Source organism: Corvus moneduloides, chromosome 26, assembly GCF_009650955.1.
Source record: "Corvus moneduloides isolate bCorMon1 chromosome 26, bCorMon1.pri, whole genome shotgun sequence".
NCBI lineage: Eukaryota > Metazoa > Chordata > Aves > Passeriformes > Corvidae > Corvus > Corvus moneduloides.
The window spans coordinates 4,263,103-4,288,408 of NC_045501.1; the positions used below are offsets into that span (position 1 = coordinate 4,263,103).

The 25,306-nt window shown below is 51.3% G+C and overlaps 1 protein-coding gene across 6 annotated transcripts; it reads right to left on the bottom strand.

Annotated features, from left to right (window-relative positions):
• Positions 1–1,931: 1,931 nt before the first annotated feature.
• GJC1 (gap junction protein gamma 1) lies at positions 1,932–24,918 on the bottom strand. Of its 6 annotated transcripts, none has more exons than XM_032091605.1 (4): positions 24,865–24,918; positions 5,764–5,877; positions 3,710–3,782; positions 1,932–3,577 (listed from the first exon to the last, which is right to left on the bottom strand). In XM_032091605.1, exon 4 carries the CDS (start codon positions 3,556–3,558, stop codon positions 2,377–2,379), a length of 1,182 nt encoding a protein of 393 aa, XP_031947496.1. In that variant the 5' UTR covers positions 3,559–3,577; positions 3,710–3,782; positions 5,764–5,877; positions 24,865–24,918; the 3' UTR covers positions 1,932–2,376. The 6 variants fall into 6 exon arrangements, with proteins under 6 accessions (XP_031947496.1, XP_031947499.1, XP_031947498.1 ...); XM_032091608.1 differs by having other exon boundaries at positions 5,764–5,857; positions 24,865–24,884; XM_032091607.1 differs by lacking the exon at positions 24,865–24,918 and adding an exon at positions 22,717–24,632 and having other exon boundaries at positions 5,764–5,857.
• Positions 24,919–25,306: the final 388 nt, after the last annotated feature.

Below are 25,306 nucleotides of genomic sequence, written 5' to 3' on the forward strand. Positions count from 1 at the left end.
TGTTCCCAAAGCACCACACGGGGTTAAATGTCACCCATTTGGGACACTGTACAGCTGGGGGTCATGAGTGGACTGTGGCCACCAGCCCTGTTTATCTCCAGGCTCCAAATGTCTCTCCCTCATCCTTTCAGACATTTTCCACCCAGCTTCCCAACCACACTCACAGCTCACCCTGGCAGAGCCTCTGCCCATCACTGTGACTTTCTTCAGGCCACTGTTTAATTAGAGGAGCACTGCTAATGAAGTGCCCCAGACCACACAGCCAGTCCCAGCTCACCGGGCCATCCCTGCCCACATCCACTTGCTGCCCACGTCCTGGGTCACTTACACTTCCTTAGAGACACCACCCTGGCACTTCTCCCCTGCTCCCCAGAGCAGCCAGGGGTCAGTGCCAAAGGCCAGGGGAGCAATTCCCTTCCCAGAGTCTCCACAGCTCCAGAGGGGCTCACTCGGGGGCTGTGCTGGCTCTGGGCACAGCAGGGGCTCTCCAGGTTGCTCAGGGATAGTCTGGACCCACGCCTGGCCTGCCTGGTGTCCCAGAGGGAAAACAGACCAAAACAACTCGGCACACCACCAATCTGCAGGAAGTGCTTGGGCAGAGGGGAACAGCAAGGACATGCTCACATCCCCTTGGAGAGACTGCACCTGGATGTTCTGAGGGATGGGAATAGGGCAGGGATTTATTTGTGTCCTCCATGTAGCCTCACTCCTCATCCCCCACTCCTTCCAGGCTGCCCAGAGCAGCTGTGGCTGCCTCATCCTTGGCAGTGTCCAAGGCCAGGCTGGATGAGGCTTGGAGCACCCTGGGATAGTGGAAGGTGTCTCTGCCCATGGCAGGGCATGGAATGAGATGGGCTTTAAGGTCCCTTCCCACCCAAATCATTCTGGGATTCCACGATCCTATGAATCCTGCTCCTGACCCAGCTCTGACAAGGGACTGAGGTAGCCTCAAAAGAGAACAGTCCTGCTTGAAACAGGCTCCCAAAATATATTAAAATGCATGGAAGCCTGAGAAAAAAAAAAAAGGGAGCAGAGCAAGGTCCCGAATCCATTATAAATAGCAGCAGAAAGCAGAGACATTTATCAGCGTCTCTCCAAGACGAGCCGGCTCCTTGCCAGAAAGACAGAGCCAAAGGCATCAGTCCCTCACTCCCCTTCTGCTAATTGTAAATTCAAGTTTAATGCCAAACCCACAGAATGCCAGATCGGACTGGTCTCTCAAGCAGAAAGCTAAATTATACATATTGCTGTGTCTGAACTGAATTCCTCGGACAGAACGGAAGGAAGAGGGGTCTGGAATAAGGCAGAATCATTGATATTCGGAGAGGGCTCTGTGACTCCCGCAGACAGCTCGTGTGTGCCGGCTGCTGGGAGAGGGAGGGGATTCCACAGAGCTACCATGACTCCAGCTGACCCGATTAGTTTGGGAAGGACAGGAATCCTCCCCAAAAGGTACCACTGCCTGCCCCTGGGCGCAGGGTGTTACACAACAGGAGGCCTCACAAACTTCTCTTCCCATCGCTGTCACAGAAACACGCAGAGTTACCGAATCCAGTCATTTCTATTTCGTTTTTTCCGGATTTTTTGCAGGAGTTTGAGGTGTCTCCTCCCTCCTGTTGCACAAGGTGTGTGGGGAGCCCTGAGCTCTCTCTGCCCCACAGCTGGCACTCCTGCTCCCAACACACACACACACACACACATTTTTCCTGTAAGTCATTTTCCATAGAGGAAAGAGCCTGTAGGACACAGGAGCTTATGGGATGACACTTCCAGTTTGCGAGCAGCACATTAATTTAGTGAAGGACAGAGTCAGGAGCACCATTAACAGAGGTTTCCCAAATCCTTTCTTGCTCATGATTTGCACCCATGAGCTGCCCAGAGAGCGGAGACTCCACTTCTGCACGTTCAAGGCACTTTGGAAACGCAGCATAGAAAAGTTTTATAAAAAGTTTTACTTGGAAAACAAGGAAGAACAATGACATAACTGCAGACAACAATAATAAAATTAACAAAATGCTAATGGCTACCCATTGCTTCGTCCTTGTTGATATAAAAAGTGTAACATCAGATCCAGTGTACAAATACAAAAAAAATTGTGCATAATAAATGTACTATAATACTGTACATACAGCATAAACCGTTCAATGAGAATGAATTAAATATACCTATTTGTCTCCTGACTTGGAAGACAAAAGAATAAAGTTCTATAGTCCTAGAGTCAGTGTATAAACCCTTCCCAGGGGCTGAATCACGAGCCAACGGTATCCCTGAAAATAAGCAGAGTCAAATATTCCCTTAATGGAAGCCATTATTCATGGGACTGCTGGTTATGATAAACTAGGAGAAAAAAACCACAACATATCAACCGAGCCAACGTTAAATCCAGACCGAGTTCTTCCCATCTCCTGACTTGCTACTGGCACTGCTTTTGTTTGAGCCCGCTTTGGATTTCTTCCCTCTGGAACTGCTGGGGTTGTTTTGGTTGTTGTACGCCTGGATGGCGAGGTCCAGGCGGTCCTGAGCCACTTTGATTTCCCTCTGCAGGATCTCCAGGTCGGCGGGAATGTTCCCTTCGTTGCTGCCATACTGCTGTTCCTGAGCTATGTTGGCTTTGTTCTGCTTGTAGGCCATCTTGGCGTTGGACAGCTCCGTGCACTGCATCTGCTCCGGCTTCAGCGCGATGTTGTAGCCCGGGGGAGCCGACGGGGTGTTCCAGGTAAAGGGGTAGTTAAAGGTCCCAGAGTCAACCAGCTCCTTCTTCTTGGCATTCAACGTGTCCCGGATGGTGCCAAACCCCAAGTGGAGCATCTCCCAGACATTCAGGAGCAGACACATGCAGCTCACCCCGTACATTATCAGCAGGAAAATGGTCTTTTCGGTTGGCCTGGAAATGAAACAATCGACGTTGTGCGGGCAGGGCTTCCTGCTGCACACGAACACGGGGCTCACCTGGAAGCCGTACAGGAAATACTGCCCCACCAGGAAGCCAACCTCAAACAAGGCCCTGGCCAGGAGCTGCAGGACATAAATCCTCATGAGCCCATCCTCCCGGATCTGCCGCCGGCCGTCGTGCTTGGCTTTGGCAGGGCTCTGCTTCTCTTTACTCTCCCGGGCACTCTCCACTTCTATCTCCGGGTACATCATCGGGTCCTCCTCGTGGTCACCCTCAGCTTCCTCCAAGCCCCGGTGCTGCTTCCAGCGAATGGGCAAGCTCCTCCTCCTGGCTCTCCTGCTGGCTTCGCTGTGCTCCACCATCCGGGCGATTTTATGGATGGCGTAGCCTAAATACAGCACCGATGGAGTGGCCACGAGAATGATCTGGAACACCCAGAACCTGACGTGCGAGAGAGGGGCGAAGGAGTCGTAGCAGACATTCTCGCAGCCAGGCTGCTCTGTGTTGCACACAAACTTGCTTTGTTCGTCATAATAAATGGATTCTCCTCCCACAGCAATTAGGACAATCCGAAACACAATCAACACTGTCAGCCAGATTTTGCCAACAAAGGTTGAGTGGTTCTGGATCTCCTCTAACAGGCGGGTCAGAAAACTCCAACTCATGGTGGTCAAATGAGTTTATCTAAAAAACAAACAGAACCCCCAAACATTTATGAGTTTATCAGCTTGAGCCTAAACAGTGCAAATTCAACCAAGAGAGTCCAAAAACTCCAGACTTTTACACCCAACACCCATCCATGTTTGTGACCATCACCTGCTATCGGGATCCAGCTGCCAGAATTTGCTTGAAGATCCTACGTCTCCTCCGCAGGCTTTTGAGGAATCTGCTGTAAGAAAAAGCAGCAGTTCAGTGTCATTTCATTAAAAAATGTGCTCCCAAACCTACTCCCCAGCCCAAGAGAGAGAGACACGGCTGCTCTGGATGTCACAGGTTGATAAAAACATTTAGAGCGGAGGCTGAAGACTCCAAAATGCAGTGGATGGGAAGACAAGTGCCCATGAGATTTTTGGGTGCTGTCGGCCATGTTCCACCACTGACAAGGGGATTTATTTTAATTTGTTACAGCTGGGGCTGGTGATCGTGGTCTAAGCCACAAGGCACGGAGACACTTGCCTCCAAGGCCAGTACCAGCTGTCCTCATTCAGGAGGGGGTGGCCCAGCCCACCTGTGATGCAAAGGCAGGACAACCTGGTGGCCTGAGCAGTGTCACCCTGCAGGGCCAGCCTAGGGACAGGGCTGGGCCAAGGAACTTCTATCTATGCTCGAACTATCCTGTGGATGGATTTGGGTTCAGTCCCTCTGGGAGGCTGAAAAGCTTCCTGCCAGGTTCAGAAAAGATTTCAGTGCGGATTTTGTAGTGAAAACCTGATTAGAAAGAGTTACCCTAAAACTTCTATAAGAGCTACTCCACAGAAGCAAGTGGTGGGTGGGTGAGGGGAGAGGGGACAGCGCTGGCAGGAGCCGAGCAAGCGCCGGAACTGCCGGGCCTGGCCATGCTCCCGAGCGGGCCTGGCACAGTGTCCTCGTTGCCAGAGGCAACTCTGCCAAATTCCAATGGCTGCAGATTCCAGGTTGCCCAGAGCAGCTGTGGCTGCCCCTGGATCCCTGGAAGTGTCCAAGGCCAGGTAGAACAGGGCTTGAAGCAACCTGGGATAGTGGAAGGTGTTCCCTGCCCATGGCAGGGGGTGGGAATGGATGGGCTGCAAGGTCCCTTCCACCCCAAACCATTCCATGACTCCAGGATAAATTTGCAATCCCAACAGTAAAAATCCCACCCTTGGAAACTCCCGTCTGACAACACTTTGAACAAAACCCAGCAACACTGCAGGGCCTCCTGGAGCCCCAACGAGTGAAACTCATAAAACACAGGAAGAACTGTTGGACACTGTTAGAGCAACAGGGGATGAAGCTTCTTTCAGACCTTTGATGATGTCAAATATCAGTTTGTTAAAGATTATTAAAAGACATTATTACATCAGAACAACATTTGGTGACAGATCCTGAAGCCAGAACTGGATAAATCTCCAGCACTCTGATCTTAAAAGGGATTTATTCTTAACCTGAAGAAATTCCAGAAGACTGGAAGAAAACTAGTACTTAGAACTATTCAACTTCTTCCACATAACTACAGAGTTGTTTACAGGTAAAACAATGAAATGTGAGGAGATGCAAGCAATGCAGAATTAAAGGATATCAATGTAATCTCCCTCTGGTGGAATTCAGCGTTTCACTGAAAAGCCAAGAGCAGGGACATGGTGTGGATGGGCTGTGCAGGACATTTGATTTACCACTTCATGACAGTGGGAGAAAAAAAATAGCACAGGGGAGTACTAAAGAAGGCCATATTATGTGGATCAGAAGTAACACAAGTCTTGACAAATGATTCCCACATTAGATCCAAGATCAGTTCCATAATTACAGCAGTTCTGAAAATCCCTGGCAGCCAGGCTGGATCTTCCCAAGATCAGCTGAGGAGTGGCTGCTGACAAAAGGGGCACATGGGACTCGAGTTTGCAGGCTGAGAACTGGAGATGAGAGCTACCAGTGGTACAGGAAAACACGGACTGCTGGGGAGGCTGAGGCCCCTGGAACAGCCCCACTGCCTGAACCACACTCAGTGCAGCTCAGGAGCAGCAGAGCAGGGTTCTGTAACAGAGGGAGAGGTTGCTGTGGGGGTCAGTTAACAGGGAAGGGAGGGAGGCTCCTGAAGGATCAGGGTCTTGAGGAGAGCTGCTGATACAGTGCAGGTGATGGATGTGACCCCTGGCTGTGTCACCTGCAATCAGGAGCCAGGAGGGTGATCTTACCTCCTTGTTAGCGAGACAGCCCTGGGCACCTGCGGCTGCATCCTTCAGCAGTTGCTCCAACATCAGAGAGTGGATACAGGAGGCTCAAAACCAGCTGAGGGACGGGGAAGATGCCTAAAAGTGAGTGATTTAGAGAGATGGATTGGTTTAGCTGGGAAACATAGGAGGAAAATGAAAGTGAATCCCAACAGCAGCGAGGCAGGATCATGATGTGTCATCAAACTTACCGATTAGGACAAAAACCCCCAGCCTTCACTCAGGTGGGCAGGCCAGCTGCCACCTGCACTCAGCCCTGAAAAGGGACATGTTTAAATCACATGTGTTACATAGATAGCAGCTATTAGAGGTGCATGCAATCCTCCCAAGGCTTCCATCCAAGCTCCTCTTCAACACAACCCTGCTGCCATCGTTCCACAGAGCACTGGCTGAAATAACACGTGTTTAACAGGCAAAGAGAGCACAGGTTCCAGTCCCAGTGCAGCCCCTGCCTGCAGCAGGGGCTCTGTGCCCCCATTTCGGAAAGGCACCCAAGTGCAGCTCTGCCACCCAAGTTCTGGCAGTGGGATGAGACAGCGCCTCAGACAGCCCCACACGCAGCATTTCCCACTCAGATTCGGAGTCCAGATGAGGGGTACAGTGAGTCTGGGGGTCCTGCATGTGCCTGGGAAGTCTCCAATGGGCAGCAAAGGCAGGTGAACCCCACATGTGGAACAGGAGGTTAACAGAGGGGAGGAGTCCCGATACCCCCTCCCACCACACTGCTCTGCCCATCTCATCACCCTGGGCACCGACAGGACAGGCATGTTCCCACTGACATGTCGTGATTCATCACTAAAAAAGAGACAAAACCCAAAGGAGTTTAAGAAGGGGTTAATTCTTATTCCCTGAAAATGTCAGGGCCACACTTTTCACTGAAAGTAAACTACTAAGTAAATTTGAAATTAATTAAACACTGTTGCCAATGTAAATTTGGAGTAACAGCAGGAACCAGCCTTTAAATTTTCATATACTGTCACATTCCTCAGCAGTTAAGGACAGGGAAGTTTGAAATGAGTGCAGGTTTCAGTAAGAGAATCTTTACTTTTAGACAAGCTGCTACCTCCCATCTAAGAAATTTTTTCGAGGTACATGCCAGCTTTTCACAGTGCATTTTCTACCCGCAGACAGGTAGCAACAACAACACAGGAATCATTCCTGTGATTCCCAACCTGAATTCCACCAGTTATATCAATGCACAGAATGCCAGACCCACCTACAGACGTGTGCTGGGGTTCCCACAGCCCTGGGATACAGGAGGATTTATCCAGCCTGTGGTTAACAACCAGGACCTGCCAATTAGTGGGTCCTGGCTGTGGAGCTCTGAAGCTGCCCAAGAGCTGATTCTCTTCGCCAAGAAAGTGTCACTTTGTCCCTTTAGCCCTAGTCCCGAGCAGAGCTGCTGGGACAAACACGGGAGGACCCACAAGCAGGCAAAGAACTTCCTGCTCTTTAAGGAAATGTTTTGGTTCAAGCAAAATGACCAGTCATTAAATCTTAAAAAAGGCTCAGCCCATCCAAATTAAACACAGTACAAACCCAAGAACTTCCAAGCGGAATTCCTTCCGTTCTGTGGGATCAGCCAAGGTTAGAGGGGCACATTCTGCCTCTCCACCAAGTGCTGCAGCACCCAGACACGACACAGTAACCTTCACCCAACGTACACCCGCGGCGCCCGCATCCCTTGTTTCTGGCAACATTTAACTCAATAATTTTCCAATGTTTGAAAGAAAAGTCTATGGACACTGACACGCATCTGAGAAAGGCAGAATGTCAGCAATTTCAGCTAATTTAAGTCATGCCAGAAAGTGCATTTGAGAGAGACTTTCATTCCCTGTATTTGTCATAAGTTCATTTCAGCACTTCCAGCGGAGGAGGCTCCTTGGAGCGGGCAGGATCCATGATGAAATATCAGGAGCCTTATCTCTGACAGTGTGCTGGCTCCCGAATTAAAGCTTTGCAGGCGCTGACATCCAGAGAGAATGAAGAAGAATTTGGAGCAGGTACATGGGAAAACAGGAATCAGCTTCATGTGAAGAATTTCTGGAGTTAACACAGCTGTTGTTCACATACAGCCAGGGAATGGCCTCTCAGGTGCGCCCCCTCCTCTACCCAGACCATGGGGGGCTTGGCTATGAATTTAAACATTTAAACATTTCAACATTTAAACATTCACCTCCTTTCAGCTTTCTCCTCTAACAGCAACGACCTCCCGCCACTCAGGGAGGGAAGAACTGCCCTGTGGAGCAGCAGTTGCTGTAAAATCCTCAAAATCCTGCCCTTGGATGGGACAGCTGAGGTGTGGCAGGGACAGCAGTGGGGCAGGAGAAAGGAAGAAGCTGGAACGCTCCAGCAGGGTCCCCATTCCCCTGAGATGGAGGGCACCTGCAGGGCAGGACAGCGAGCACCAGGTGGGTGTTAAGGCAGCCTCATTCCGGGCTGTGGAATCCCAAACACCTTTGGAACCATCTCCTGGCCTTGTCTCGGCACAGACTGGGCCCAGCCCAGTACAAACTGGATCGCCTTGGCTCCAGCCCAGTACAAACTGGCAGCTACAGTCCAAAGCACCTGAGCATGGGGATGCAGGGAGTGCTGGTTTGGGTCGGCATCAGGCAGCCTGTGAGGATCACAGAGCCAGACTGGATGATCCACATGGATCTCAGCCAATCCAAGCCCTTCTGTGATGTTTCTATGGCACCAGGACTCGTTTCATGTCATTCCATCAATGACAGAAGTGGGGCTGGGCACAGCTGGGCACATCCCTGTCCAAGGATGGCACCAAGCTGAGGGGCACAGCTGATACCCTGGAGGGAAGGGATGCCATTCCCAGGGATCCTGACAGCCTGGAGGAGTGGGCCCGTGGCAACCTCATGAACTTCAACAAGGCCAACTGGAAGATCCTGGAGCTGGGCTGGAGCAATCCCCAGCACGGACTGGGGGTGGGTGGAGGGAGAGCAACCCTGCAGGGAAGGACTTGGGGATCCTGCAGGATGAAGAACAAGACATGACCCAGCAACAGCCCAGAAATCCATCTATTCCCTGGGCTGCATCCAAAGCAGCGTGGGCAGCAGGCAAGGGGGAATTCTCTGGAGCCCCCAGCATGGGACAGACATGGACCTGTTGGAGGGAGCCCACAGAGATGCTCCAAGGGCTGGAGCACCTCTGCTATGGAGACAGGCTGGGAGAATGGGGTTGTTTGGCCTGGAGAAGGAAAAGCCCTGGGGGAGACCATCCTGTGACCTTTCAGGGTAAATGGAGCCTGTAAGAAAAATGGGGACATTTTACCAAGGCCTGTAGTGACAAGACAAGGGACAACACTTTTAAACTATGAACGGGCAGGGAGAGATGGGACATTAGAGATATTTTACCATGAGGGTGGGGAGGCGCTGGCACAGGTGGCCCAGAGAAGCTGGGGCTGCCCCTGGATCCCTGGAAGTGTCCAAGGCCAGGCTGGATGGGGCTTGGTCTAATGGAACATGTCCCTGCCCTTTGATGGCAGGGAGTGGAGGGTCTCTAAATTTCCACAGTTCACCAGCACCTCCTCAGACAAGGCTTCTCTGCAGACTTCGTAGCCTCGAGGCACTTGTTAAGGAGGACGAATGTATCTACAGAACACTTTTTTCCTCCCTAAATTATGTCTTCCCAGGTCATGCTAATGAAATTTGATTAATTTATTAATGATTTATTTGTTTTGGTTTGGTTTGTTTTTAAGCAGTTTAAAAAGACGTGCTGAGCAGGAAAAAAAGAAGAGCTGCATGGCAATTCTGTTGTTAATCAAAAGAGGTTTCATGCTGCATGAAAGTGAAATTGGGCCCACAGGCTAATTAAAATAGGATTTGAATTAGGATGAATGAATAATTAGCATTATTCATTCAAATCTCATTTACATTGAAAAGTAAGAAATTACATGATTTACAAGTACTTTTGAGGAAGCAGAGGGGTTTCTTTTTTTTTTTTTTTTTAACCTGGAAAACGAGTAAGACTTTACTGCTCAAGAAAGGAGAGAGCTGTGGCCAGACCCAGCACTGGAATGGTGCCAACACATCCCGAATCCTGGTGAGAATTGTGCTGATGCCACCTGCATTCCCTGAGCAGCAATTCCAGTGTCCATTCTCCTGAGTGACACAAGCATGTGGGGATACCCCTGGGATAAGACAACTCAGGGCCATCACCCTTCCATTCTTTGTGAAGGAAGTGGGTTCAATCACCACCAACTTTACTCCCATTTTCAGCAATGAAGATGAAAATGAATAAGAAAAGTGCACTGAATTTTATTTTTAATCTTACAGAATACTTGGGAAGGAAAAGGCTGGGACTTTCTGGAGAGCACACAGCACTCTTTCAAACGAATATTCTGTCATCTGGCAGGGCTCACGTGGCAACAGCAGAGAATGGTTTGGAAAAAGCCACAATGTCAACGTCAATTTGGAAACCATTTCTGAATGGTGCCTTCCAATCCCAGGCATGGTAACAAGGCACTGCTGATTCCCAGACCAATCCCCCGAGTCTAAAAAACCCCACATTGAATTATGAGACCACAGATCCTATGTGGGATATAAATAGTACAGAAAAATATGGGTAAGAGGTAGGGATATAATAAGATTCTTGCGCTGTCAAAAAAATAAAGATGTCAAGTACGTATCTTTTTGAAAATCAACATATACCCACCCGAGCATTCAGCTTACAGATAAACTGGAATTTGCAGCTAAGACACGAACCTCCGGTCGCCTCGGCGTGCCCTCTAGGTACTGCTAACATGGGAAGCCAAGTGACAATTTTAGCAACACTCCCCCGCAGTGACAAAATTCAAATGAAATCACGACGTGTTTCGTGCTGGCCCAAACCAGCTTTTACTGCACCTACAGCACCCGTGCTGCTCCAGAGGAAGCAGCGTGTCCAGGGCAGGCACCCGCAACGCGCAGACCCCGGCGTGGAAGAGCAGGGTCCGTTGGAGCAGCACGAGGACAGGACGAGCTGAGCCTGACTCGAGTTCATCTGAGAGCAGGAGCCTGCAGTGACAACAGGCTCCCTGGAAAATGGAGGCTGGGCTGTACAGTCTCTGTCACCTCATGAGACTTTCGGAGGCCCGTTGTGGGGTCTGTGTCAGGCTGAATCCCTTCACACACGCTCAGCAATCAGCATCCCTTCCGAAGGACGGGAATGAGGTGTTCCAGGTCAGAGACTGGGAGAGCAAGCTCCCAGTTTGGCACTTCTCGTAGCCTGACACCAGTCTGAGGATGCTCCTCACACCTGTCCTGCAGACGCCAGGTATCAGGAGGCAGAAGGAGCCCCAGGTGATGCCAGCACTGTGGTGATGAGAAATGTGATCAAGGAGGAAACAAAGTGCTCAGAGACTCGTGCGCTGCTTCAGCCTGCACTGAAACCCTGGCTCCCCGGCGCTGCCTCGGTCACAGCAACACCAAACCCTGGGGCACCAGCACAGCGCTGGGACTGGAGCTTGGGGCAGGAACAAATCCCCCCCTTCACAACCTGCTGGCAGAAGAGGAATAATCCAGCAAGGAAGAGCTGCTGGAGCTCAGAACCAACCCAGTGTTTACTCCATCAGAGCTCTCTCTCTCCCCTCTCCTCCAGCCTCACACATCTCACAGCTCTTCTCCACCACAGTTTAACCCCACTGAGCCCGGCTGGTTTGAGCAGCTCCCGCAGGAACTGGGCTCCTGCAGCACTGGCAGGTCCAGCACGACCCCCCAGGCCTTGCCTGCTCTTGGCCCTGGTGCTGCTGCACCTGTTCCTCCCTGCAGAGGAGCCAGCACAGCACAGGAAAGCTTTCCCAGTGTAATTCAGTTGGATGTTGAAAACAAGGAATTACAGGGTCGGTAAAGGACAATTTTATCTTTTTTTAAAGAATTTGAATCTGAAGCTCAAGCCATACTAGAGAAAACAGCCAACACTGCTGTTCTAAGATTAAGACCAAGTGTTTAACCAAATCCTGAGCTCTTGGATTGCCATCCCAGGCTGTCTGCAAACAGGGGGACTGACACCCTTAAAATGCAAAGATCTGAAGGGCATCCTTGAGAAAGACTGTTCCTACCAGCTGAAGTGACCATCAGACTGGGTGAGTGTGGCCTCAGTGGATTCAGGTGCACAGAACACCCCTGAGTGTGAGCTGTCAATTCCCATTCTCCCACACCACGGGCGATCCTGCAGGCTTTTCCAAGAGGTGATCACACACAGGCAGCACTCATCTCCCAAACACCAGAGATTCCTAAACATCATCTGATGAGGCACCACGTGCTCCTCAGCTCAGGGCTACTAAACCCTGGCTCAGACACACAACGTCTGACAAAATCTGAGACCAAACACCCAAACAACACCCGACTGGTCCGAGGCTGTGACAGCTCCTTTCAGAGTGACAGAGCCACCCCTTTACTTCAGTCACTTCTGAAGGTGTTTAACCCCTAAGTTCCCTTGTACCAAATGCATCGCTCTCAGAAATGTGCAGTGTTCTGATAACTGGTAGTTTAAACCACTGTATTTTACATCTCAAAGCAGGGTCAACCACAGCAGGTTGGAAGGCCCATGCCCAGCCAGGTTTTAAATACTTCTGAGGATGGAGACACCACAAGCTCTCTGGGCAGCCTGATCCTATTAAACACCTCCAGGGATGGAGACCCCACAAGCATTGAAAAGTCAGATTGGGCAGTCTGATCCTACACCTGACCACGCTCACAGTAAAAAAAGCTTTTCTTATGTTTAAGTGGAATTTTCCCTGTTTCAATTTTCCATCACCATTCCCTGGGCACCATGGAGAAGAGTCTGGGACAACAGCAACAGCAGCAAAGCAATTTTTCCTGTAAGAATGAACATAATAGAGAGGGGCCAAGTTGCAGGGACTTGAGCCACACAAGGAAGTGAAACTGTGACCTGAGATCCTTCCCCCTGCCAGTGCAGGACAACTGCTACACAGTGCTACTAGTACTGGCATGATGTAACACAATACATTATTAAAATATTAAAAATATTGTACTGCTGCCTACTGCACCTGTGCTCCCAGCAGCTATTTTAACAAATATGGCAAAGGGAAGGTAAAGATGGGAAAATTGTGGTGGGGAGAATGACAAAAGGCAGGTCCTGAGTGACCAACAGCAGTTCAAGTGAGAGTATGATGGATGGGGGCTGGGGTTCCGGCACACACCTGCCAATGAATCCCAGGGATTCAGCCCCTTTTGGGACACACTTGCCAGTATGGAAACAGCAGAGGGAAAGAAACGGCAGGAGTGTCCTGCTGCAAACTCAGCCTGGGAACAGCAAAGGGAAAGAAACAAAGGGAAGGAGAGTGTCCTGCTGCAAACTCTGGGCTGCACCCGGGGACACGCAGGGGTGAGCAGAGCCCGGACAATGCAAACCCACCTGTGACACCCAGGGAGCGGCAGCACCTGGGCCCACCTGAGACCTCAGCCCACGACCCCGAGCACTGCAGCCAGGCAAGAAGGAACAATCCTGTTTCCCCAGGATTTGGACCCACAAGGGTCCAAAGGGAAGAACACACAGAACACACAGAACCTCTGCGTGCTGCATCCCCAGGAAGCACTGAGGGACAGGCGCTGCTGGGGAGCAGCAGCCTCTGGGCAGGCTGGAGCATCCATGTGCTTACCTGGATCCCTCCAGCTCTCTGGCAGCGAGGTCTGGGGAAGGCCATCCTCACTCCCATACTGTTCCAGTCAGGCATCAGAGAGATTTCCCTGCCTTGATGTGATTAGCGATTCAAATAACCACAACACCCCTTTAACTACACCCCATTCCACTGCAGCCAACAGCTCCACAGCGTTTCCCCACCGGGCTCCTCCTCTGCGCTCAGAGGGATGAGTGTCAAAAGAAAATGACACACTGGAGGCAGCTGACCCAAATATCACTCTCACGGCCATTTCGGGAAAGGAGAGAGAAGCCAAAAGAGCGCAATTCTGTCGGCTCCTGTACATCAAAATCAAAGGCTCTCACTTGGCTGAGCGGGAGGCAATCAGATGGGGATGAACACCTAATGCTCCCACCACCATCTTATGACAGTCAAGAGAAACTACGGCAGTGTTTGCTTCATAGATAAGCCTCAAAAACTACTGTGAACAGCTTGTAAATGAAACAGATACCACGCACCCCGACACAGTCTGCCACAACGTCCCCAGTCACCCATCCTGCAACATGGCAGCTGCTTCTCCGTGACCCACATTCAAAAAAAAGACTTTTATTCCCCAGCTCTGTCATCTGGTCTAGTAGGAGCCACCGCCTCAGCCTACAACTGCACCAAATCCACGTCACGTTTTCTACAACAGCCGCTCTGCAGAGAGGGAAGGATGTTCAGAGGCAGAGGAGGAGGACATTGCAAACCAAAGCCTCACCACTGCAAACCCCGCCGTGCTGGCACTTTCGGGCCACCCAGCTCTGCTAAACTGGGCCTGGACTGTTCCCGTGCTGGGACACGGAGGAGCAGAGAGCCTTGCAGACCCCTGAGACTTCACCCAACTCTGCATCTGCCCAGGTGGAGAGCACCAAGCTGAGCAGGACCAGCTGTGCCAGATGGCACAACAATCCATGAGGATGGTGTTGGGATGGACAGCACCTTGCCAGAGAACAGGTCCACAACAAGCTAGCACTTCGCTCACTCTACTGCTGCTTCAACTTCTCCCAAGTGCTACTAAACCACAGAAACAGTTGAAGAGTTTTGTTTCAATAAAGTTGGTTTTACACACAGTTTATTCTGAGACAAGGAGCAGAGTAAGGCAGCAGATTGCCATACTGGCATTAAAATGTTACTCCAGCTTGAGTTCAACAGGAGTCTTAACAGCTTTATTTTGCCAAAGATAAAATTTAGAATATAAATATGCACATAGATTCACTAAGTGACTTATTTGTTGAAAAAAAATTCCTGTAATGAACTAGGAAACATAAAACTGTCCTTTTCTGAAAGACTTGAATACTTTGAGACCCCCTTGGGAAGAGACCTGAAGCACTGATGAACTCCCTATGCTCCATCACTCCAGCTGGGAAGCACACACACTAACTGGGGCTTTTCCCCCTGAGAACAGCTGGAAATAACTCCAATTTTATGAAAGGAGGCCAGAAGCTCTTTTCCCAGTGACAGGCACACTGCACCAAGCACACAGTGGCAGGCGGGTCAGTTTTTCCACCTGACTGCTTTTCCTGGCCAAGGATTTTATCAGATTTATTATCAACACAGAGTGGGACAATTAGCAGCAAATTGAAGGCAGATCAGCCTCCCTATCATTCCTGCTTAAACCAGGCATGAGACTTGACAGGGGAGCACCAAGGGGCCCAGAGGATGGGATGTGCTGTGTTGTGGGGCTGCTGGAGGTAGGAAAACCCACTGAGACACTGCAGCCACAACTGGGGTCAGGGCAACAGTGCCAAGCTTCCCCTGGATTCTTATTTCCAAGCTTCCACGATTTTAGGAGGGTGGTGACATCTTGTTAGTCACTGAGTGAACTTCATGCTTGTTCCGTAGATGTTCTCTTCAAGCTCCAACCAGGAGCCCGCAGATCACCTCTACCTGGCATGACCCGGGAATGCACAAGGGCTGGGCCACTTCCCAACACAGAGCTGAGCAGGTCTGCTCGCAAAAACCTTCCTAATGCAAAGGGTAATTGAGCATCTGCTGTACCACACCTCCTTCACTCTGACAAAGGGGAATTAGCTGCAGATAAGATCACTCCTGATAAGGAACCACTGGTTGTTTGGTGCATTGTCTCATTAAGGCAATCACACCTACTCTGCCAAACACAGTCAGACTGGTTTGGGTTGGAAGGGACTTTAAAGCCCATCTTGTTCCACCCCTGCCATGGGCAGGGACACCTTCCACTACCCCAGGGTGCTCCAAGCCCTGTCCAGCCTGGCCTTGGACATTTCCAGGGATCCAGGGGTAGCCACAGCTTCTCTGGGCCACCTGTGCCAGGGCCTCCCCACCCTCATGGTAAAATATTTCATTTTAATGCCCCATCTAACCCTGCCTTCTCTCAGTTTAAAAGCGTTGTCCCTTGTCCTGTCACTACAGGCCCTCGGTAAAAAGTCCCCATTTTTCTTCTAAGCCCCTTTATAAGGGGCTGAAGGGCCATAGTAAAGTCTCCTCAGAGCCTTCTCTTCTCCAGCTGAACACCCCCAACTCTCCCAGCCCATCTCCAGTGCAGAGCTGTTCCAGCCCTCAGAGCATTCCCACTTCAGATTCCCACCTGCACCTTGACAGAGTCTCCCTGCAGGAAGCCACCACCAGGAAGAGGCTCAGCTCTAATGATACTAAAAGAGATGCCAAACCCATCCAGGGAAAATGATGGGACTCCTTTACACACAACTCACAGCACCAGGAACAGCTCCAGGCTCTTGCCAGCCCCTTCCCCTGGTTCCCACTGCAGGGGCTAGGGGGGAGGTTACAGAGCAAAGAGCCAAACTGAGGAATCATAGCAGGGAGGGCTGCATGGATTCACTGAGGGGTTAACGGAGTGTGGAGATGGACCCTGACCTGGGTACAGCCATTCCTAAAATTGCCTTGGGACAGGGAAGCAAGTGTCGTGTCAGCTCTGCAGGACAGGGAAATCCTGGCAAAGTGCAGTTCTCCAAACCCAACGTTCACACAGGACTAATGACACAGAGAAGAATTAGTGGGCATTGATTATCTGAGTAAATACAATAAACCATGGGAAAAGTCAGCGTGGCTTCTGCAAAGGCACTTCCAGCCCCGCAGAGGGCTCCAGATCTCCTGGGTTTTAACCTCTGCGAGTCTCTCTCATCTAAGGCTTCCTGAAGGGACCACAAAGGCCACCGGAAAAGGGACTGTCCCTGTATGGAGAGACAACTGGGTGGGAGACAAGGGAGTAAGAGTAAACAGCCATTTCCTGCAAGGGAGGGAGGCCAGAGCAGGGGTCACAGGGAGAGGCTGGGACCTGTGCCAGACCAGGACACTGTCTGGATGTGGCCCAGGACCCTGATGGAAATATTCGAGGGGAGGTGGAGAGGCAACCGTGAAGAGCAGCACAGGGACCATATGAGTCTATGCAACCTGGAAATAAAATGGCAGATGGAATTCCACATGGATAAAGTGATGCATACATTGAATAAAAAAAATAAATCTCAATTTCACCTAAAAATAGATACGCCCTGAGATGGCCTCAGCATGCAGGAGGTCTTGGGGCTGTCAGGCTGCTCTGTGAACGCTCTGGCACTGCTCAGCACAGCCCCAAAACAGCGTTTCACCGGTGTCAGAGGAGAAGCACACCCAGCACAAGCTGCCGTGTCACCATGTGCCTGTGACACACATCCATGGCACTGTGGCTCTGGTCACTCCGCCATGTCCCCCTGAGAGCCCATGGCTCACCCATGGTGTGTGGCTCTGGTCACTCTGGCCAGCTCCTATCCCGGGAACAGAGGAGAACAGAAGGAGCTTGGAGAAGAGGTGTAGACTGGCTGGTGGGGGAAGGACAGTGAAAAACAGCAAGAAGGCTGAGGGGGAAACAGGCAGGGAGCTGTGACACCTGGAGTAGCCTGGAGAAGGAAAACCCCTCAAAAACTGAAAACCAGAGCCGTGCCTCAGGCAAGGGTAAGTCTGTGGGCACAAAGCAGTCGCATGCTGAGAGTCCAGAGCTTCTCCCATGCTCTGCTGCAGCCCCCACGTGGGACAGGTCAGAAACAGGGCTCTGGAGCGGGCAAGATTCCATCTGATCCATGTGGCTGCTCCAAAGGAGCCAGAAGCGAGTGGCTCCGAGGTGTTGGGGAAAAAGCCCCTCCATGAACCAGGTGGAAGAGAGGCACCAGCAGACGCCAAAGGGAACAGAACTGCTCTGTGGGGCTGTTAATCACTGCTCAGTTCCAGCCCCCTGGAATTCTGTACGTGCCAGACGATCCCGGGCAATCGGAACACCTGAAGGGCAGCGATGATTTATTTCTGTCCACGGCTCTCCAGCACAGCCCTCCAGGGAACGGGATTCTGCAGACACCCGGATCGATACGGTTTGGTCACAGATTGCAAAGAGAGCAAGAGCAGGCGAGGAATACAAACCAAGCTGGGGACAGCACTGAGGAGGAGGCTCCAAGTCAGCTCCAGAAGGAGCAAAGACTTCACACGAACCAAGGAATAAAGATAATTTCCATATGGCTCTGTGGAAGATCGCCGTGTGCTTCCTCCCAAACACTTCAATTTTATTTTGCTTTTTAATATCTCAGGAATCACAGTTTCCACTATGAAAATTCTTCTCATTTCAAAATAGTTTAACTACATATCTGAGCACCAGCTGAGTAACTCCTGCGAATGAATCTGCTGCAAGGAAAATTCGGTCATTTCTCAACTGCTTCAATGTTTACCACGAGAATCAGGAGATTTTTATATTTCTATGAGGACATGCAGGGAAAGCACACCTGCAAGGTACATTAGGAACTTTAACTATTTCAATTTTATGTCATTTAAAAACGTACTGACACCAAGGCCAGCCCCACGTGCACAGCCTACACCCACCCCCTTGCCTGCCTACAGACAGATCTCTAACCTCAGCACTAGGCAGCGCTGGGTGTCATCATTGTCCCTGAATCCACACCAGAGCCAGGCTTCCAGGAGTTAACAAGGAGTCAAAACTCCCCCTCAAGGGAACATGGGCACACACAAGACATACAATCACCCTTCCAGGCTCTTGACTATTTTAAGCATGAGAGAGATACAGAACTTCACAGGCGATGGCTTGTTCCAAGTCCGGCAGGGCTGCACCACTCACGCCGGGATGTCACCGCGGGCAGGAGTTCCATCCCCTGCTGCCACCAGCACCATCCCTCATCCTGTAGGAGCTGCATTCCCGAGGCACACCACAGCCAGACCCATGTTTAGACCCAGAAGTCATTTTTCTACATTCCTTCATCAGAAAAGCAAAGCGGAAAGAAGCATCCCCAAGACGTGGCACTTTTTGGGAAGACTTTGGGGGTGTTTAGAAGAAAGGGAATGCTGTGCACAGCCACCTACAAGCAAACACTGCACCCCAGGACAGCAGATTAACGCCTGAGTGGGACACCAGAGCGGGGACTCAATGGAAAATAATCAAATGCAGCTGTCAGCCTCCTCTAGCGCCACCGAATGCAACATTCGGACTGGAAAGGACGGGAGGCACAATCTGCTGGTCATCCATATGGATGCCTCCCTCTCTCCTTCACCAGTATCCCAATGGAGGTCAGGCACGCACACTCAGACTCGTTTTCTGACAAATTTGTAACTAAAAAGCTGGAACTAATAACTGCAAGAGCCCAAAGCTGGTTTCATGGACTTGTTTAGGCAAAAAAGCTGGCTGACTCCACCGATTTCCATCTAGGCAAGGCAATAGGGAGAAATCCTTCATTCCCATGTAAAAATGTAAATCCCAGCTCAGTGAGTCATTTAAGCACATGCCTAATGCAAAGCTTGAAACAAATCCCGCTAATAATCCGGGCTGCTCGCTTCTTTACAGCTAGGCATGGCTTAAGTACCTGGATGATCTGGAAATACCTCCAAGCCCCCGGAACAGAGCCTAAACCAGGCTGGTCTGGGAATTAATCACAGTGGTATGAGCAGAACTGCTAATATGAACCGGGGGAGGACTGTGTGTGTGTGTGTGTGTGCGCTCAAGCATCTGTTCAAGTTTAGGCATATAAAACATTTTTCAGCCCAATGACTCCAGAGGGAAATGCCTCATACATCAGCTCATCTGACTCAATTTTTCCATCACATTTCCTTTAATACAGTTTTGTCCATAAATACACTATTTGTTTTTTCCAAATATAGATTTTTATTTATAGTCAGAAAACCTTGTAACTTGTGTTATTGCTTAAAGCCCTGGGTTCTGCTTTGAAACGGAATCACCTTCTTCCTTGAAACAGAATCATTGAGGAATTATTGGCCAGTACTGAGGTATGAAACCAAGTTCTCTATGTTTGCAGAAGGAAAAGGGATTTCTTTTTGCTCCAGTATTTGCCATTCTCAGTATTTCACCAGAAGTCACCAGTAAGATCATAACTGCCCAGCCACACATAGTGTAAGTAAATTATCCCACACCACATCCAGGGACTTACACCTTAAATCTTCATTTTACACCAAAACAAAGTCAAGTTCTTAAAAATCCCCAGCAGATCTTCCAGACAGTCCTGAATTTGGGGAGAGCTGTGCGTCACTACCCGAGCAGTGATAACAACACATATTTATGGTATGAGGAGGTCAGAAAAGGAAATGTTAACATTGCCCTTTCCCCTCCAAGGAGCATTTTGGAGATAAATTCCTTTATGTAGCTTTTAACGGAAAGCAACGAGTCTCCCAAAACCAGAACCAAGAAAGGGCAGTGAACGGGAAATTTGGTGATTTTGACATTTTAAAAATATGGGCTTTTTCAGAAGCAGAATTTAGGTATTGAGCAACACTGAACACAGCAAGTGAAATGTGATTTAATACAATTTGACCATGATTAACCATAACTTGAGTCAACAAAAAAGCACAAGCCTGTCATTCCATGGCACAAGCTCGGGACAGTGGAATTGCACTCCTGCTGCTCGCGGGAAGTGCCGAGACCAGCTGGAAACACTGACAATGCCAGGGGCTCCTGCAATAAAACCTTCACTCCTTTCCAAAGCAGGGCACACAGAGGTGGCCGTGCAGCCACCCGTGAGGGGCTGGCAGCGGGGTCCAGGGACCATCTGTAACTCAGGAAGTCTCCCTACCTGCTGGGCAGGAATGTGCTTCCCTGCACAGCTCAGCAGGGATAAAGTAGAGCCACCATAAAAATCAGGGAGTATTAATGGAACTTTTTTCACGGCAATCATTTGCTTCCTATTAAGCAGATTAAAAAGACATAAATCTGGAGCACAAGTCAACTCTGTGGAGTGGCAGCACCGAACACAAAGGCTGGAAGCAGGGTGGGAGCAAAGGATCACCTTCCCCCTAATGAGGCAGCAGCGCCCATCCCCCGGGACTGACAACAAAGGGGTCCATTATCCACGAGGGTTTCACTCCAAGTGTTTAATGATCGCTACCCTTGCCCGAGTTCCTGCCGGGCTTCAGGGAATCCTGTCCGAGCAGGAAGGGTGAGGCATGAAAGAGGTACAAGGCAACGCTCCTTGTGATTCCCATGTTTAAAACAGGTGGTGAAAACCTGCCGTGGTGTAAGGAAAGAGCCACAAGATCAGCCCCCTTCACTGCTGATGGTGAAGCTGCAGCCCGATTTCTGAGAATCACAGAATATCCAGAGCTGGAAAAGACCCACAAGGATCATCCAAGCCCAGCTCCTGAATCCATCACTTCTTCCCTCAGCCAGCGGCTCCTTGCAGGGGCCAATGACCACAAATGACCAAAATTCACCCCAGTGAGCAGCGTCTGCCTGGGCTCACACACTCTGTGGTGTTCCAGCAGCTCTCCATGGAAAGCTCACCACTCCATAACAAGTCTTCGCTCGCCAGATTTGCAGCTGTGTCAAAAACGAGGCATCAGCAGCACTGCTGAGCCCTTGTGGCTCCGGATTCCCTGGCTCCAACTGTCCAGAGAAGCACCAAGGTACTGGATTTCCAGGGACTCAATCCATAATGCACCCAAGGAAGGCACCTCCAGGATTATCCAGCTCCTAACTGGGTGTTTCTAGGCTGCTCTGCTGGTCTTAAGTGGCTGGATCACACCTAGGTACAACCCCAGGCACTGGATCTCATCCTTTCCTTGGCAAAGTGGTGGATGAGGAAAGTTTGGGGATTTTTTTTGACTCACAGATGTTGCTGGCAGTCAGCAAATTACTAAATCAACAAATCTGTGTGTTAAAATTCATCACAAACTCTCCATCAGTGATTAGATTTCACAGCTTTTAAGAATTTTGTTCTTGTAAACTCTAGAACCATTCAAACCCAGAAAACTTTTTAAGATAAAGCTTCACCTAAGCAATATAATTTCCACACAATTACCTTTAGAACCACAGAATCATTTAGAAAAACTGTGTCTACAATTAAAACTCTTCAGGGTGTACCAACGTCTTTGCTAAATTCTTTAAAATTGGTCTAAACTTGCCCAGCACCCGAGTTTTAAGTTTCCCCCTACCGAGGGCTGGGACCCCTGGAATTCCTCACCTCCCACACATTCCCAACCCTCTTGGGGCTCCTCTCTGCTGTGTTCAAAGCAAGCGCTGTGCTCTCAGTCCTTGACCCAAATTTTCCAGTTATTTACTGGTATTTGCATCACTTGCACGTTATCTGGGATGAGTTGGGTGTTTGCTTTGAAATGAGGGGCAAAAACAGTCCCTAATGAAGGACTAAGGATGGAACACACCCAGAAACCAGGTATTTCATGACAATTCCTTGTTTAGAACCCTGCATTTAGACCTCTGAGTTGCTTTAAAAAAACCCCAAATTGTAATATTGTTATATCAATTAAGAAAGTGTAAATGGAAATGTCTTCTATTAGCAGTACCTCAATAGTCCCCTCCATCAGTGATGGGACAAACTTACAACTCCAGTCTAAAAGCACTAAAGGCAGTCAGACCCTTTGCTAAGGGAACAGCCTGTCAGTAAAATGTTTTTAATAACTTTTCATCACTCCAACTGATCTAAAACTTGATAAACCCATTTCAAAAGGACAAGAGGTGCTGGGTGACAAATCCAAGGAGCAGCTGGTTGTGTTTTCAACACAGTTTTCAACACAGAAAACACACTGTGTTTTCAACACAGTTCAAAAAACAGGGATGCTCATGTAGAACAAGTTTCATGTGATGTGAAACCTCCAAAGGGACGTGGCACCCCGCTCCTGGTTCTGGTTTGCCCCATGCGCTGGCATTTCAATTTGGAAATGTCAGACGAGTTCCTGATTCTGGAGAAATACCCTGCAAAGGGCTCGTTCTCATCGAAGGAGCCAGAGAAAGGCTCGCAGGGCAGACCCCACTCTCAGCCCAGCCCCAGCCCCAGCCCCTCAGCTCTTACCTGGCCGCCTCCGCGCCCGCAGACATGGTCAGAGCCCCGGCCAGCCCCGGCTGCCACAGGGAGAGCCCAGCACTCCACTGCTGCACCTCGGTGTCACTGAGGACCAGCCCCTCGCCGGAGCTCTGGGCGCTGCCCAGTCGCGCATTCGCCAGACACCAAAATGTGTGACAGCTCAGCCCACCCCCGCCGAGCCCCCAGTGACCACAGAGCACCGTCCCTGCTGCTGCCCAGGGCTGCGGGAGCGCCGGAGTTAATGCGAGCGCTGCTGGAAATCCAGGACTTTCCCTCGGAGTCAAACAGTGCAGTGAGGCTCAAATTCCCTTTTAAAAATGCTTACCTATCCCACTTCCCAGCGCCGAGCTGACTTGTTCCCTCAGGAAAGCACAAGCATAACTTTGGAACAGACTTGGAAAGTACCAAAAATACAGAGAAGGGCACCTTGAATTTTCCTAAACACAAGTCTTGACAGAAAACAACTTTCTCCCTTAAATGACCTGAAGAACGGAGGGTTTGGTAACTGCACTGACAGCTGGTTCATTGAACATCACCGGGACACAGATTTCTAACAGGAAGGGACAGTTTGAGGTTTTTCTTAACCAATTACCCTTGACTTAGAGCAGACAGGAGACATGGAAATAATAACAAAAATCAACGGTCTGTCAGATAGAAGGGTTTTGTTCTCCCTCTCATTTCCAAATACAAACTGAACACCCAATGAAAAAGCAGAACCCGGTGGTACCAACTGTTGCTCCAGAATCCATATGGTACATCCATGCCCTAATTAATCCCTGTGAACTATCTCCTATTTGTAATTAATTTGACAGTGGAACAAAATCAGCACTTCGCTGGGAAGCAAGGTCACACTGACCAGAAAGTGTCAGGACTAATTCCTACCAACAGAAATGAGAATTGGCTTTAAAAGGTCAGTAAAAATAGCTGCACAAATGTCATTCTTGTGAAATTTTATGACGCTGGGTGAAAGTCAGGCCCAACGGAGGCCAAAACTCTCATTATCTGATACAAGAGCAGGATTCTTCTCCTCGTGCTCTGCATTTGGGTCAAGCACAGAGAATCACGGAATGTCCTCAGCGAGAAGGGACACACAAAGTCATCAAGCCCAACTGACACCTGGGGTCAAGTCACCTCAGGACAGCCCTACACAGGACACCCCCAACAATCCCACCACGTGCCCGAGAGCTTTGTCCAAACACTCCTGGAGCTGGAGAAGTATTTCCTCGAGCAATGCCAAACCGCACGGCTTCGGCCCGTCAGCTTGAGGCAGGGCTGGCTCCAGCTGCCAGCAGCGTTATGAAGGTTTATCCGAGCAAGGAATTCTGAGCAGGAGCTGCTGCTTCCAGGGACTGTGCTAGAGCTGCAGCAGCTGACGCTGGAGATCCGTGAGCCCCGTCCTGCCCGGAGCCGGGAGGAGGATGGGGGTGACACGGGAGGGGAGCTGGGCACAGGGTGACACAGGAGGGGAGGTGGGCACGGGGGTGACACGGGAGGGGAGCGGGGCACGGAGGTGACACGGGAGGGGAGGACGGGGGGTGACACGGGAGGGGAGCTGGGCACGGAGGTGACACGGGAGGGGAGCTGGGCACGGAGGTGACACAGGCGGCGTCTCCCGGTGCGCTCACTCCGTTCCCGCGCTCGGCAGCGCGGGGAGCGCTCAGTTCATCACCGAGGGGCTCGACACGTGCAGCCGCGGGCCGGCACCCGGCGCTCCGCTCGGGAAAGCCCTTCAGGCATCATTTCCCTCGGGGTAAACACCCCGGAAAGGCCCGTCCCGGAGCGCGGAAGGCAGCGGGGAAGGGGGGAGGACGCGGGGACCCGGGGGGTGACACCGGCCCCTCGCGGCGGTACCGGCGGCGGAGAGCGCCCGGCTCATCCCGGCGCCTCCGGATCCCCCCGGAGCGCCCGGCTCGGCCCCTCCGGCCTCCCGCCCCCCTCAGCCCGCCGCCGCTCCGTCCCCTCGGGGCCCGCGGCTGCGCTCGGGCTCCCGCCTCCCGGTGCCCCCGGAACGGCCGCTCGGTCCCCTCAGTCTCCCGCCGTCTCCCGTGGCTCCGGCCCCTTGGGTGGCGCCGCTCGGTGTCCTCAGGCCCCCGCCCGGCCCGGCCCGGCCCCGCCGCGCCCTCAGCCCCCACTCACCGGCTCCGGCCCGTGGCGGCGCCGGGGCCCCTCGGCCGCCGAGCGCGGGCGGGGGGCGCGGGGCGCATGCGCGGAGCCCCCTCAGCGCGCGCGGGCCGGGGCGGGCGGGGACCGAGGGAGCCGGGAGGGCGGGAGCGGGACAGGGACTGGGACAGGGACAGGGACTGGGACAGGGACTGGGTGGGGACACGGCAGGGGGACAGGGACAGGGACACGGAGCGGGACAGGGACAGGGAGCGGGACAGGGTGGGACACGGCAGGGCATAGGGACAGGGACAGGGAGCGGGACAGGGACAGGGACAGGGACAGGGACTGGGTGGGGACACGGCAGGGCATAGGGACAGGGACACGGGACTGGGGTCAGGGTGGGGACACGGCAGGGGATAGGGACAGGGACACGGGACTGGAGCCAGGATGGGGGGACAGGGACAAGGACGCGGAG

What these genes read in the sequence shown, in the direction of transcription:
- GJC1 (XM_032091605.1), bottom strand. Translation starts at nt 3,558, where the DNA reads ATGAGTTGGAGTTTTCTGACCCGCCTGTTAGAGGAGATCCAGAACCAC.